Here is a 13,791-nt window from a genome sequence, read left to right on the forward strand (position 1 = left end):
AATACCACATTCAAGTAATGATCAACACCACAATCAAGTAATGATCAATAACACAATCAAGTAACGATCAATAACACAATCAAGTAACGATCAACACCACAATCGAGTAACGATCAACACCAAAATCAAGTAATGATCAACATCACAATCAAGTAACGATCAATACCACAATCAAGTAACGATCAACACCACAATCAAGTAACGATCAATAACACAATCAAGTAACGATCAATAACATAATCGAGTAACGATCAACACCACAATCGAGTAACGATCAACACCACAATCAAGTAACAATCAACACCACAATCAAGTAACGATCAACATCACAATCAAGTAACGATCAATACCACAATCAAGTAACGATCAACACCACAATCAAGTAACGCTCAACACCACAATCAAGTAATGATCAACACCACAATCGAGTAATGATCAATAACACAATCAAGTAACGATCAATAACACAATCGAGTAACGATCAACACCACAATCGAGTAACAATCAACACCACAATCAAGTAACGATCAATACCACAAACAAGTAACGATCAATACCACAATCAAGTAACGATCAACACCACAATCAAGTAACGATCAACACCACAATCAAGTAATGATCAACACCACAATCAAGTAATGATCAACAACACAATCGAGTAATGATCAATAACACAATCAAGTAACGATCAACACCACAATCAAGTAACGATCAACACCACAATCAAGTAATGATCAACACCACAATCAAGTAATGATCAAAACCACAATCAAGTTATTTTAAAAAGTGATTGTTGGACAAGTTACTGATTCACTTGAGTTAATGAAGCCACATTGACCCCAGTTCATCGTTCACAAGCATTTTGCCAATGCCATTCATCCTCGTCCGAGAATGAGTTAATAATTTGTCAATACCAAGGCTATAGCACATGACGGCATGGACCCAGCACAATATGAAAGCTTTCAACTCGTCAATATGATTTTTTATCCGCATGGGCAATTATAGCGCACGCCATCAGTCGATTCCACGAGTCAGAACCAACTGGAACGATTTGCCAGAATGGCGTGGAAATGAATTTATTGGCCATGTTTTGATGACAGTTGATGGTATGATACAGTTTGAATGGCAATTTATGTTTCGAGTGAGAGTTCCACATGTTTCTCTCTTGTTGGGGTCTTTTCTTGCCCTGACATAGGGCACAAGATACAAGGAATATTGGTTTTACATCTCTTTGGAAGGACTGTGAAGAGCTGAGAATTTTAGTTCCTTGAAGGCCACACCAGTTTACCCGGAAATACAATTTGGGTTTCCCTTGGATCGAACCGTGGCCATCTTGTGGTGTAGCCAGCAGTGTTAACAACGAGGCTATAAAGATCACCTCCAAATTCATCAAATGTTTCATTATATATTGCTTCATGCACTTCTCCTCTTGTACATCTTCACAAGGAATAAGAACTTTCATGTCCGTTATTTCTCTCGTCAAAACTTCCCCTAAGAGCGACGCTGTGATTATTGTACTTTGAACAAATTGGCAAATAAACAACTTCCACATAGCCAAAGTAGTTTGGGAAATCGCAGACCAACTCCAGAGATATTGAATCACCAGGCAAAGCTTTGAGATGCTAAACCGATTTTCGGCTTGGCCTTCTACGACGGAGAACCCCTCATGACTACTGTTATGTCTGTCATTTCTCCTCGTCAAGATTTCCCCAAGGAGCTGAGCTGAGATTATTGTACCACAAACGAGTTGACAAAAAAACACGTCTCACGATATGAGCGTAGCTTGGGAAATCTCAGACGAACTCCAGATAGCTTACGATTGATTCCTGTATCAGGGAAAAAGAGGAAAATGTGGACTCGGATGAACTGATTTTGGGAGAATCTGGGAAGGGCTTTCCTGTATGTCTTGTAGGTGCTCTGGAGGACGATGCAGAAGTTTGAATAATACCCAACCTGGATGTGTGACAGGTTGGAACATGCTGGTTGCCTGGACTTCTCCTGCCATGCGTCAGTTGGTACAGACCACACAGTTTTGCCGATTAACTATTCAGTGGTAGTTCTGATTATTTATCTGCACAGTTACAGGGTGTAAACTTTCACCAGTAACTTGTTGACGGTCTGTGCCAAGAGGCTGGCGCAGAACAAGTGTTGCCTCTTATTGCGGGGAATTTATGTGATGTACTTTAGATCATGGCATGAACTGAAATCTCCAAGCTGAGAGTTTGCACTTTCGGAGGAAGCATGGTGTGGTCAGTGCCAAGAAGGTGATCGAGAACAGATGTTGCTCTTCATTTTGTTAAGATTCGTTAGACTACTGACGATACGATTCTCATTTTCGTCTCGGGATCTTTGAATTGAACATCGATATTCTGTCTCCTGATGGTGATTGATTGATGGTACCGGGTCGTATCAAAGGCTTACCATTCAGAGTATTATCTCAAAGGATTACCCTTCAAAGGATTATCTCATCTGTAGCTTTAGATTCATTCAGTCTCATTATCTGCTCTGTAGGATTCTGCCTCTATTGATGGTTGGTATTTGGGACCAAAACAAGTTTCCCCTCATGGTGTAGAATTTGATGGTGAAGCTGACCCAACACACTGATTTGATATTCCATGAATGGTTGTTTTTACAATGATAAGGAATTTAGCGATACCATTCTCTTCTGCACTTCAACATTTACAGTATTCATTGCCTGTACACTGATGTATAGGAAATGCATCTGTTTTGTAATCCCAGACAAACATCCGAGGCTCATATTTGTTACTTTATTCAATGCACTGTCATCACCGAGAACATATGGTGCAAATGTTCAACCAACCTTGTCATTAAAATCTGAAGCGAATTGGTGATTACACGAAACACAGCAGTAAATCTCGGCGAAAGTTGAATTGGCTTTTATCGCAATATGCTAAACCTCGTTTTGACAATTTATGGGTAGTTTTAGGAAATTGATAATTCTTTAACAAGTGCCAGTGTGTTATACACTCTACTGCAGGTGGGGTATATAGCTGTGTGTTCAGTTATGACGATGGGTTCCCAATGGGTTGGGGAATGATGTTCGCCAGCAGAATTGTTTTAACCCATAGAATATTACCCTCCATAAAAACAATCATAGACAAATATTGCAAAACAAAATCATTTGGCCCTCATACAGCAATCAGAGTCGATGGTGTAACTAAGTATCGATTAGCAACTGTCGACAGAAATCAGGTTTGACATGGGAATACTCAATGATAGTTCTGACCCGTAGTTGGTGTGTGATAAATTGGCAGCAGAGAGGCCTTGAAGTTCCATATATTGGCTCTTTTTGACGACATTCTCTTTCAGAAGGAATAGTTATCATGGATTGCTAGGTAAATGCTGGTTTGTTGGTGTGCCAGCTCTTCATTTAGGACAGATTTTTTTGGTTTGGATATTTTTCTGGTTGTTTGCGGTCGTGTGATGAATCAAATTCATTCAGTTGAAATTGAAATATCTTCTGATCATCGAAAGGATAGACTGCAGTTAGAGCCATGAATCGGTTGGAACTGTAATTCACATAGGCAGCCGACATACAATGGAAAAGTAGATCATGATTGAACGTGGAATCCTACCAGGCTTACTGCTGATAGTTCAGTTGACAACTCCTCAGGGTCCGTATGCTTCCAACTGAGACATTTCCGATTTTTGGAGGACTTTCATTTTTCCCTCTCCTAAAAAGGGCCTAATTTGACAACAGAAATGGAAAGATATGTCCCTCAGCCCTCCGTAGAACATTGAATTTTCGAAATCTGACAAAAAATAACCATTAGAGAGGCACATTTTGCTTGTTAAGGCAGTTCGAAGGACAGTATTTTCACATGGAAAGTTCTTTCACTCTTTGCTCTTGGCTCTGCCATGTACCTTTGTAGAGACAACGACCATGTTGAGATGACGTAAGGAAAATGCCTTGAGCTTGGCCTACTATCATGGATTGATCAGGATACTCATGAAGACACTAAATATATCACCGAAAAGATCTTTGACAAGATGACATGAAAAAAGACTTAGACAATCGTCATCGTTTATAAGGTCATTGATTTCATTAATTTCATTGAGCCAGTGTGTAAGTTCCCTCATTAGGATGTCTTAGTTTAATTACTGCTATATATATTTTGGCGGTTGATGTGTGACTGCTCTAACTGATAGGATTTCTGTTGGCACTCATAACGGAGTAAGTCCTTCATATTTTGGAGAGAACAGGTGGTTCAGCTTTAAGGATTTGGATTGTCTTTAAACACAGTTCACCTTTAAGGAATATTTCTAGTGTGCTCAGAATACAGTGTAGAGATCACAGGGTTAAAAAGCTCAGGAATATAACGGCTTAGTTCGTGTCACGGATATATGATATTTTTGCAAAATGTGGGCACTACTTCGGCAGCATGTGTCCAGCCAGCCACCACGCAGTCATCGACATCATCATAGCAGTAAATCGTCCTCGTCGCCGTCCCATTCTGGTCGCCCGCACGGCCAGAAGACGGTCAGCTTCAGAAAGGTGGTCCAGACGATTATGTACCAAAGAGTAAGTGTTATTTTCTCACTGTTTGAACTTTGACATTCTGCATCTTTTCAGGGTAAACCTTCAAAACGGAATGAGAAGTGTATGAGAAGTGTAAAGTGCGCTACAAGACCATTTTCTTTCAGCTCTTTTTCAAAAACATTTTAATTTCAAAGATTTTTTACAGCTCAAGCTACAGCCCATGTCACAATTGACATCCATTCTGCAATATTGAAGTCACAATTGTAATCCATTGCGGAGCGTTTCAGCGTTCAGTGTGGATAAGATGCCCAGGGTTGCATGGTCGCAGTCATGATTTGCATGAAAAGTGTATCACAGACAATCTCAAAAGCTTTGTATGTCTATGGTATAACCGATTAGCGAAATCTCAAGTTTCTACGATACGTGATTTTTCAGTGTCCATCCTCGGCTGAGAATAGCGACATTTCTTGTAGACAACCATTGCTGGTGAGAACATTTCAAATATGATGTAATGATTTCGCAGTATGGGGTGGCTTCATTGGCATTGGGGGCTTGGTGGTGAGCTTTTCCAAAAGGGCCTAGTTCCTCTAGGGTGTTACCCATGGCAGTTGCTGCCGAAAGTTGATAGTGACTTCGTTGGCATTGGGGACTTGGTGGTCGGTCTGATTTCACTGGAGTGTTACCCACAGCAGTTGCTGCCGAAGCATAGCTCAGCTGAGGAGGTCTGGTAATTGAAAGTTAGCCACTGTTGCATACTTTTGCTTCCAATCAATCACGCTAGCAGGTAATTTGCTAAATCTGGTATCCGTTTGGGCCAAATAGTTCTGCTTCGGTATCTGCAGAGAGAAGACACTTAAGGAATCGGGTTTAAAAATCTGGCTAGCTGGCTTAGTGGCTTAGTGGAGGGTCAGTGTCACCTTTGCTAAAAGTCTCATCTTTTAGGTTTTGGAGTATGATGTCTTGTATCACAATGAAGCTGCCTTATGCTAAGATATCAAAAACGACACTTTAAGATTCTGGCCTGGCCTGTCATTCTCTGAGGTTCATTTCTATCGAATGTTGCATCAAATATTTAATAACTCCTCAACATTTTCAATATCATGACACTATAACACTTAAACATTTATACATGTTTTTCATATTTTATCTTCTGTGTATCACAAGAGGCTCTTGTCTCATAAAATCCAATTTGTTGAGTTCTTGTTGAAATGGTTTGGAATGGCCTTGTACTTAACAAGGACGTAGCTCTGTCGTCCTCACCAAGGGCAATTACTTCTGCACCAACTTCATACTATCAGAAATGCCTGGATATCTGCTTTCTGTCCTCTATCTCAAAGCCTTTATAGTGATACACCAGCAAAACGTTCTCCTTTTATCATGAAATGAACATTTAGCTTTCTTGCTTTGTTTTAGTATCAAGGTTTTTTCATGAATATTCTTTCCTCGCACTAACAGTTTCTAAAGACATTCACAGCCAATGCTTCAGCCCATAGTGTTATGAGATTATGACACTTCTTACTTATAAACACCATCACTTTCAAGCCACTCGGCTTAGGTCAGCTTAGGATTCCTAATATCGGACCGCACTTATGGTGAGCAACCATCCTCTCGAGGTGAGAGGCGGTCACTCAAGAGGCCAGTGGGGTTATTTGAGGTTAATGCGATGGAAAGCTTGCCTATTCTGGTGCACTTAGACTTATTTCTATATAATTAGATTAGAAATCTTCAGATTCAGTTACAAATTTCAAATTTTTAACAAATGGCGTAGGGCTTTAATGCACCTTCTTCTCTGCAGAGTCTTCATCCAGAGTTGCTTGTTAACGCGACCCACGAGACAGACCTCAGGTGCGGCATCAATGGATGACACATAGCGCGTGCATCGGAAATCAAATTATGGGATTTATTTTAACCCTTTAGGCAATTGAATAATCGAGAACTACAATTTGCGTGGTTCACTACTGTGGCTTTACTCTGGTTTGCTAGCTAAGAGAGGTAGAAAAGCGTCTAGTAAAAACACTAATAAGGGGCTGATGGTGTTGCCTTCGACCAGTGTTGATATCCCCATTGGTCTTTCGAATAAAGGAGGGAATATAAGCACTGCCGTTGGATGTTGATAACATCTAATCATCCACCAGGCAAAATTGCTCGTTGCTTTTTTTGTGCCAATTTGTATCAACTATATTTGCATGTCATATTCACAGCAACGTCGTAATTTCTGATGCCTAGCGATAAATTACTAAACGGTACGTAGATAATCATCTGATTATTTCCATATTCCTACTGCCTTGTCGTCAGTATGGTGAATAATTGAGTTGGACAAGATGCGTTTACGTGCAAAACGCTTTGATGAAATCCCCCACGAATTTTGCGGTTCGTGTAGAAAGTTGGCAATTCACCGCAAACGAAGACGAAGCAGAATGCTGGTGAGTCTTCATTTCTTCATCCTATGCATGTGGTCCAGCTGTCTGGCTGACCATTTGAAGAAGACATCGACCCCAACCTTTCATATACACTTTTAAAAATAAGAGTTTTTTGGGTGGCAGTCCGCGTGAAACTCTTGGCTGGTCTCTTAGTCGAACTTTCTCTACTCAAGCACCTTGTATGAATGGGTACCAGTCAGAATTGCTGATTGAGTAGCTTATCTGAATTCTGCTGAAGATACAGGATTGACCAGGGTTATGCCGTGAAGGCGTATGATAGCATTCTATGTTGTTGCTATCGGGCAGTGCCAAGGTCAAAGCGTGAAGTCAGATGATAACCCCTCCAGTTATCGGATGATAAACCCACAATGTTAACATAAACCTTCGGGGATATGAACCAGCAGCAACCCTTTGGTGACCTTGTCCACCTTTCAAAACGTCATCAGTGGTATATTGGGCATGAGAGAATCAAATGAATCGTAGATGATGTGAGTAGTGCCTCAGCATACCAACAACAGATCAAGTGCTATATGTATCCTGTGGATCGTGACAGACTATGGTTGTGATATCATAGTTAGCCTTGAAATGTGCCCATTAATATCAATATTTTATGTACTGTGGGGTAAATTGGTTTGTTCAGCGATGCTTGGTTACTTGGACCAAATATGTTCTTTGTTCCAAGCTTTGATGAAATGGCATTGGTGACTTATTTCAGTGGTAACACCTTGAAGCCAGATACCACACGCTAGAAATCATGGGAAATCGTTTTATATAGACCCCAACTGAGCTGCAACTGCACCAAGTTCTTGTCAAATCGCAGCGGCGAAATGGCCTTCCCGATCATCATTTTCGAATTCCGAAAACTACAATACCTTGTTCATGTTCTTGCTAACGAATCGAACCATTTAACATGGATGCATCCCAACCCAAACCTTCTCTAAATGTGGCCAGAACAGATGCAGATGTGATATGGCCGGTCACATGTTGGTTGCGGATGTGATAAGATTTGAAGTGGCAGGCGGATATCGGGACTCTCAGATATATCTTGCCTATCTTGATTCGAAGTCTGAATCGTCAACAGCAGCCATCTTCTTTCCATCATATCGGTGTTTTTGGGCGCATTGATTTGAGCGTAGTCAAACACGATAACAGCGCAAGTAAACAAGCGTCCGAATCGAAGCAAAATAAATGTTCTATTGCTGTTTACCCGACAAGTGTGGACTTTAGTCTGTCAGGGAGGCTGACATTGTGATACAGAGATTAGGATGGGGATGATATAGGGGGGTTGGGTGAAGGTTACTGTGACCCAAGAGTGGGATTAACTGTTTGGTGGTATCAGCGTGGAAGCTGGTAGTGCACACTTTAACATACGTTAATGCTCGTGTGGTGGTCTGTTGGAGAGTTGCTTCACTCAGAAGTATGAGATCTGATGTTTTTGATTCAGGCTGGATGTGTCTGACACGTTTTTGATCCGTAATTGTTTCATCACCTATTCCAGTCTTTGGTTTGTTTTCTTCCCCTGAGGTGAAGTCCAAACTACGCTGAAGCAATTTTATCACAGGAATGTGTGGAACTTATCACTTACGACAAACGTCTAATGTCTGCAGGGGTCATCAATGGTACCTGCAACTTGAATCAGTCGTCACTGTGACATGTGATAATTATTGCATGTTACTGCGATAAAAACGGCCGCAGCTGCAATTGCCATTTTCACAGCTTGTCGATTCTACAGCCGAATAAAGAGCTCCTTATGCAAAAATATCAGATCACCACATTACGCTTGAAGCATTAGTAATGCTGACAATGAACGCATCTGTCTGCATTGAGATTCAGGAAGCCCGCTGCAATCATCGCCTGATCGTTATGAATAGGCTAATACGGCTAACACGCTGGAATCTTTATAGCGTACGGCCTTGCTTTCTCGGTGTTGAAAGCCACTGTCACAATCGTACAACAAAACAGACATGATCGGACTAAAGAGTGCGCCCTCATCATCCAATCGTATTTTCGAGTGGACCATTCAGAATCGCAATCTTTCCCAAGAGTTGTTGGTATCTATGAGCCGTCCAGAAATGACTCGCAGTCGATCAATTTCTTTAGGCTATAACATGAAAGTTTTATTTGTTTGGGTGGAATGTGACTGTAATATTGATGGCGAGGGTCATGAGTGCCTGCTTTATCTGGTGAGAGTTTTGTCTTTTGCCATCTTGACTACCAATGTTTTACACCTCATCAGTTTAACAAGTTAAAGGGTCTTTATCCCCCACCCGTTCGTGTGGATCAATGATGCTCAAACGTCCTCTTCCGCCCCTCTTCTTGCCGATTGTTGCTACCCCAGAACAATGTGATCACCGTATTCAGGATGATTTATAAGCTATGATTATAATGAACTGACATGCTCTCTCTGATGGTGTCCATTGTATAGCAGGTCTCAGTTTGGGAATTCAGTGGGCCGCAGTATTGTGGGGAGCCAAATGCCACATGACAGGCTGACTGGCTTCGTAGACTGTCTTTAGGACTTTGAATCAACACCACAGATGGCAGAAATATCAAGTGACGCATGCAGGTTGAAAAGTTACCAAAGTAACCAGGGTTCTCTAATGCACATTTGTAATAAAATTTGATCAGTGGAACCATGTTCAAGGCAAACTTGTCAACTTTATAATGAAGCCTCAAAAATCTGTTAATGGAACACATTCCGATGTCTCATTATTCTTAATTTTGAAATTTATAATCTTGGCTTCGTTGTTGTGGCAAGGAGGTTTCTGTAAGATATCGCATATCAGTCCGGATTTACACCGGGGAGTTCTTGGGCGAAAAAGATTAGGTCCGCTATAAATGGGGACTGAAAGACGTATAGGTGTCTTGAGGCTTATTTGTGATTATAATTGCCATGGTAATGGGAACTTTGTGACAGTTGTTGGCATGGCAACATACTCTGAAATGAGGTTGTTGAGAGATTGATGGAGTTTTGTTGCAGACTTTGAAATTAGTTGGGTGTAATTACCAATTGTGGGAATGGGGGTTTGGCAACATGTATGTCTGTTTTTAGGACTATGAAAGGAATGAGGTAGGGTTGCTTGTGGCATCGGGAAGTAGAGGGTGGTGGTTCTCGGGCAATGACATTCCAGGTGTGAAAGCACTACCAGTACTTTCAGTGCTTGGTAGGGTCACTTCCTTGTTAAAATTTTACGACCAGTCGGTGAAGGTGAACTGAAAATAGCCCTAGTCAAAATTACCAAGATTGCCTTGATAGTGAAACAGAGTAATTATCAGTTGTTCTCTTTACATAGAACTTCCGCTTGATCTATCCAATTTCCGAAGTCAGTCCTTCTTCCAGTCCAGTCAATCCCTTCTCTTGGGTCTTCCGTCAATTCCTAAATAACTCGCCAGAAATATCAACTACTAATAATCAAATTCCAAGTTAACTTGAACGTAAATCGTTACACATTGATGCTGATAATGAAATGTATACTTGGTTCTTGCCCTCTTGAAACCATCTTTGGTTTGTCCCATCTGATATGAACCGATGTTTATTTACATTTACAGTAGTTAATGCATTGTAGCTATTGATCAAGTTACTATGAACAATATCTGTCATGCTTTTGCACTCTGTTCCAACTTAACAAGAACCTTTCGCATGTACATTGACATGTGATAATGCATTGCATTTTCTTTTCTTCTCATTGTGGAAATGTATTAGATATGATATCGATCTGGTTGATTAAGATAAGATGTACGGACTATCAAAGTGTATCTGTCTTTCATTAATTAACAGAAAACTAATTAGGAGATTAGGGAAGAATACTCTCACATTCTTCGCGTAAAATTCTCTGGACCCTATATTCCGACGCATGTACCGAAAACCTGGAGTAAAAGCTTTGAAATCGGTGCACTGGATTCTTTTGAAGATTCACCGTTGTTTTGGGAAAAAATGGAAGATTAATTGGATCTTCTTGCGGAGATATTGAAGATTTTCATTCTTTTATATCTTGTATCGCAAATATGAATTTGTCGTTCTGATTTACAGTTCTTTCAGGATTTTGGATTCTGTGGAATAAATCAATTCTGACCTGTTAGATATTACCGTGGAGCTTACGAATTTCTGGTCTTTTTGATTGATGATAGCCCTTTTCGTTTTCCAGGTCAGATGGGATAAGGAAGAGCATTATGGTTATAAACATTGACAAAAAGTTAAAACTGGTTTAAAAAGAATCAGAAACTTTGCAAAAAAACATGAAAAAAACCCTGATCAGAGTCAGAATTTTATAAGCCAAGACTTTTAATGATTGGGTCAGAAGTGTCTTTGGTGATTATAGCATATAGGAATATCGAACCACACTCCACAGGGAGTTAATGAACATTCTTTATATAGAATAACACGAGTCGTTATTACATAATTAAACATAGCGGAGATTTTTCCTATCCCAAGATGCATTTTATGGTCGATCATGCCGCCATTGATACGAAGGGGCTCGGCCGCGGTGACCGAAATCGCACACTTACTGAGCAACGCCACAAACCGAAGGTTAATGTGGTCACAAGGACTATGTACTCTAACATTCACGTGACGTCGTATCTGACGTCACCAAGATTTCGAAAACGCCCGTTATTTTTCTGTCGGAGTTCTTCTTCGTGGAATTACCATGGAGTTACGGAGTTAGATTGTTATACGGTGCCGAGAATGTTCCCATCCCCTGGACTGCCCGAGTTGGGGGCGGGGAGTATGGGTGCTATTGAGGTAGGGTGCACGCAATACCTTTGCTTTCTTTGTGTGCCTCCTTCACTGGAAAGTTCCTGGCTGATAATGTTCAGTTTAAACGACTTCCTGTTGGAGAAATTTTGTAACATTGCAAAAAATATCGAATTCCTCCCTCCTGGACCAGTCCCCTCCCCACACCCACCCTACACCTTACCAACCATTGGTTGTCCAGTTGCATTCAAATGCTAATGGATCGAAATGAGAGAGCCATATAAAAAAATTCCTCGCCAATGACGGCATTCTACAAACTGGGCAAAGAAGTCGAGTGTATCCGTCAAACTTTTTTTATACCAGGCTTAATTTCGACATCAGGCGATCGAGTTTGATGGTTTGAAATCGATTTTCATGTGCATGCTATCACACACAGTTATCTTCAATGACTAATTGAGTTTTATCTGATGAAAAATGCACTCGAAATGGATTGAATCAGAAAAAAAGAACTTGGTAGAATTCATTCTGGAGGTTTGAACATGGCTGCTAAGCCATTTTATCTCTGCCCCCTCCCCCCTCGCAAGACCAATGAATGGCACTCAAGGCCCAAGGATATTGTAGAGAGTACATAGATATACAATCACATGAAATTTGGTTGCAATCTGACTTTGTTTAATTTTCAAGATGGCCGCCTGGAGGCCATCTTGAAAATTTTGACCATCTACAAAATTTTCTTGATGACATGGAAGACAATGTCAGTCTGAGTACTGAACCAAGATTTGGGGTGAAAACATCAAAGTCTAGTTGATTGAGAGGGAATATCATTTTCGTGATATTTTGAAGAATTACTGCCAAATGAGCATTGATATAAAAATTTTACTTAACATCTATCAGATTAAGTATCTATCATCAATATCCCGCATTTTCAGCATTATATCACGCACAGTTTGCAGATGCAGACAACTTTAAAAATACCTTTTACCCAAGTCTTACAGGCTTTTCAGTCCTATACATTCATGCTCATGGATGGTCATATGGGTCCTGCCAGGTGTATTTAGTTCCACAAACCGATATCAGGTAGAGCCACTCGCCTTATCACAGTTGGTTCTTTGATTTGGTTGTTATCTCTGTGTGAAATCATCTTACTTAATCACCAGTTGATATCGTATTACATAAAAACTTATAAATAAGCTTACAGTGCTAATGTTAGCCAACTGAATGCAAAACATTAGCCAATGCTACCCGAATTTCAAAAAAATTGTGAATGTAGCTATGGAGTTAAGTATAGAGGTAGGCCCGTGCAATTGGATCCGAGATTGGTACCTGGCCATCTTAAAGATGGCAGCACTGGGACAAATGAGACAATCAGTCATGTCTGCCATGTTTTTATGTAAATGTCTGATATGCTCATTTGATTTTGTCCACTTCTCGGATGTTCATGTTCACATCATGTGTGTCTGATGTCACAGTGGCAAGTGTTAACAGGCCTAGAGAAAGTTCATGATCATGTTATGTCTGCATACTAACATGGCAGATCAACTCACTCTCTTTATTGCTCATCGCAGCGATAAGTATCACAGATTACTGGAACGAAAATTGCTCCTTTGCAGGGACGTTTTATGTTTATGTTTGGTCATTCTCATACGACTCATTCTCATTCCCAACGGCGCCATGTTCACCGCCAGACACCTTGATTGCCATCATCAGAGGAACCAGGTGCCGTTATCAATCTCCTATTGTTGGAGGTAAAGTAGGAGAGCAATTTCATCGTGTTTGTTGTGGTGGCGTTGAAAGGCGTGGAGATGACGGGACTGTTGATGAAATATTGTCAGCTGAGGCAGAAATCAGATTGCCGGCATGAGTGATTGATTCGATTGGAAGAGTTATACAGGGCGTCCAAGGAAGTTGGGGTATATTTTGAGTTGGAATTCTTGTGCAGCTTGTTCTTCTTCTTCCTCTTCATTCGGAAGTTTTGAGATTCAAGCTGGACAGTCAGTTCGTTTTTGGTAATGATGTCAGCTGTCCTCAAGGGGTCCACCATAGAGCTTTGTGGTGTGGGTGGTGTCCTTTGGGCAGTATTCCTCTCTATTCTTCATCAAGTAGCAGGTTGGAAGTCTAATACAGCTTCTCCTTTCCTTTTGCATATGCAGTTAGTGTTTTGGGTGTGGAAGTGTTAA

At 40.7% G+C, this 13,791-nt stretch overlaps 1 protein-coding gene across 20 annotated transcripts in view; it reads left to right on the plus strand.

Annotated features, from left to right (window-relative positions):
• Positions 1 to 13,791, plus strand: part of LOC135494256 (disks large homolog 4-like) — a 148,402-nt gene that overhangs the window by 54,843 nt on the left and 79,768 nt on the right. For 18 of the 20 annotated variants that reach the window (XM_064782130.1, XM_064782125.1, XM_064782127.1 and 15 more), the window contains one exon: positions 4,937 to 4,987. The exons of 1 other annotated variant lie outside the window; for it this stretch is intronic. In XM_064782130.1, coding sequence (XP_064638200.1) covers positions 4,937 to 4,987 — 51 coding nt within the window. Of the gene's footprint in view, positions 1 to 3,775; positions 4,544 to 4,936; positions 4,988 to 13,791 lie in introns of those variants that run through there. One more of the 20 variants, XM_064782146.1, reaches the window with a different exon arrangement.

The sequence above is a fragment of the Lineus longissimus genome, chromosome 10 (genome assembly GCF_910592395.1).
Source record: "Lineus longissimus chromosome 10, tnLinLong1.2, whole genome shotgun sequence".
NCBI lineage: Eukaryota > Metazoa > Nemertea > Pilidiophora > Heteronemertea > Lineidae > Lineus > Lineus longissimus.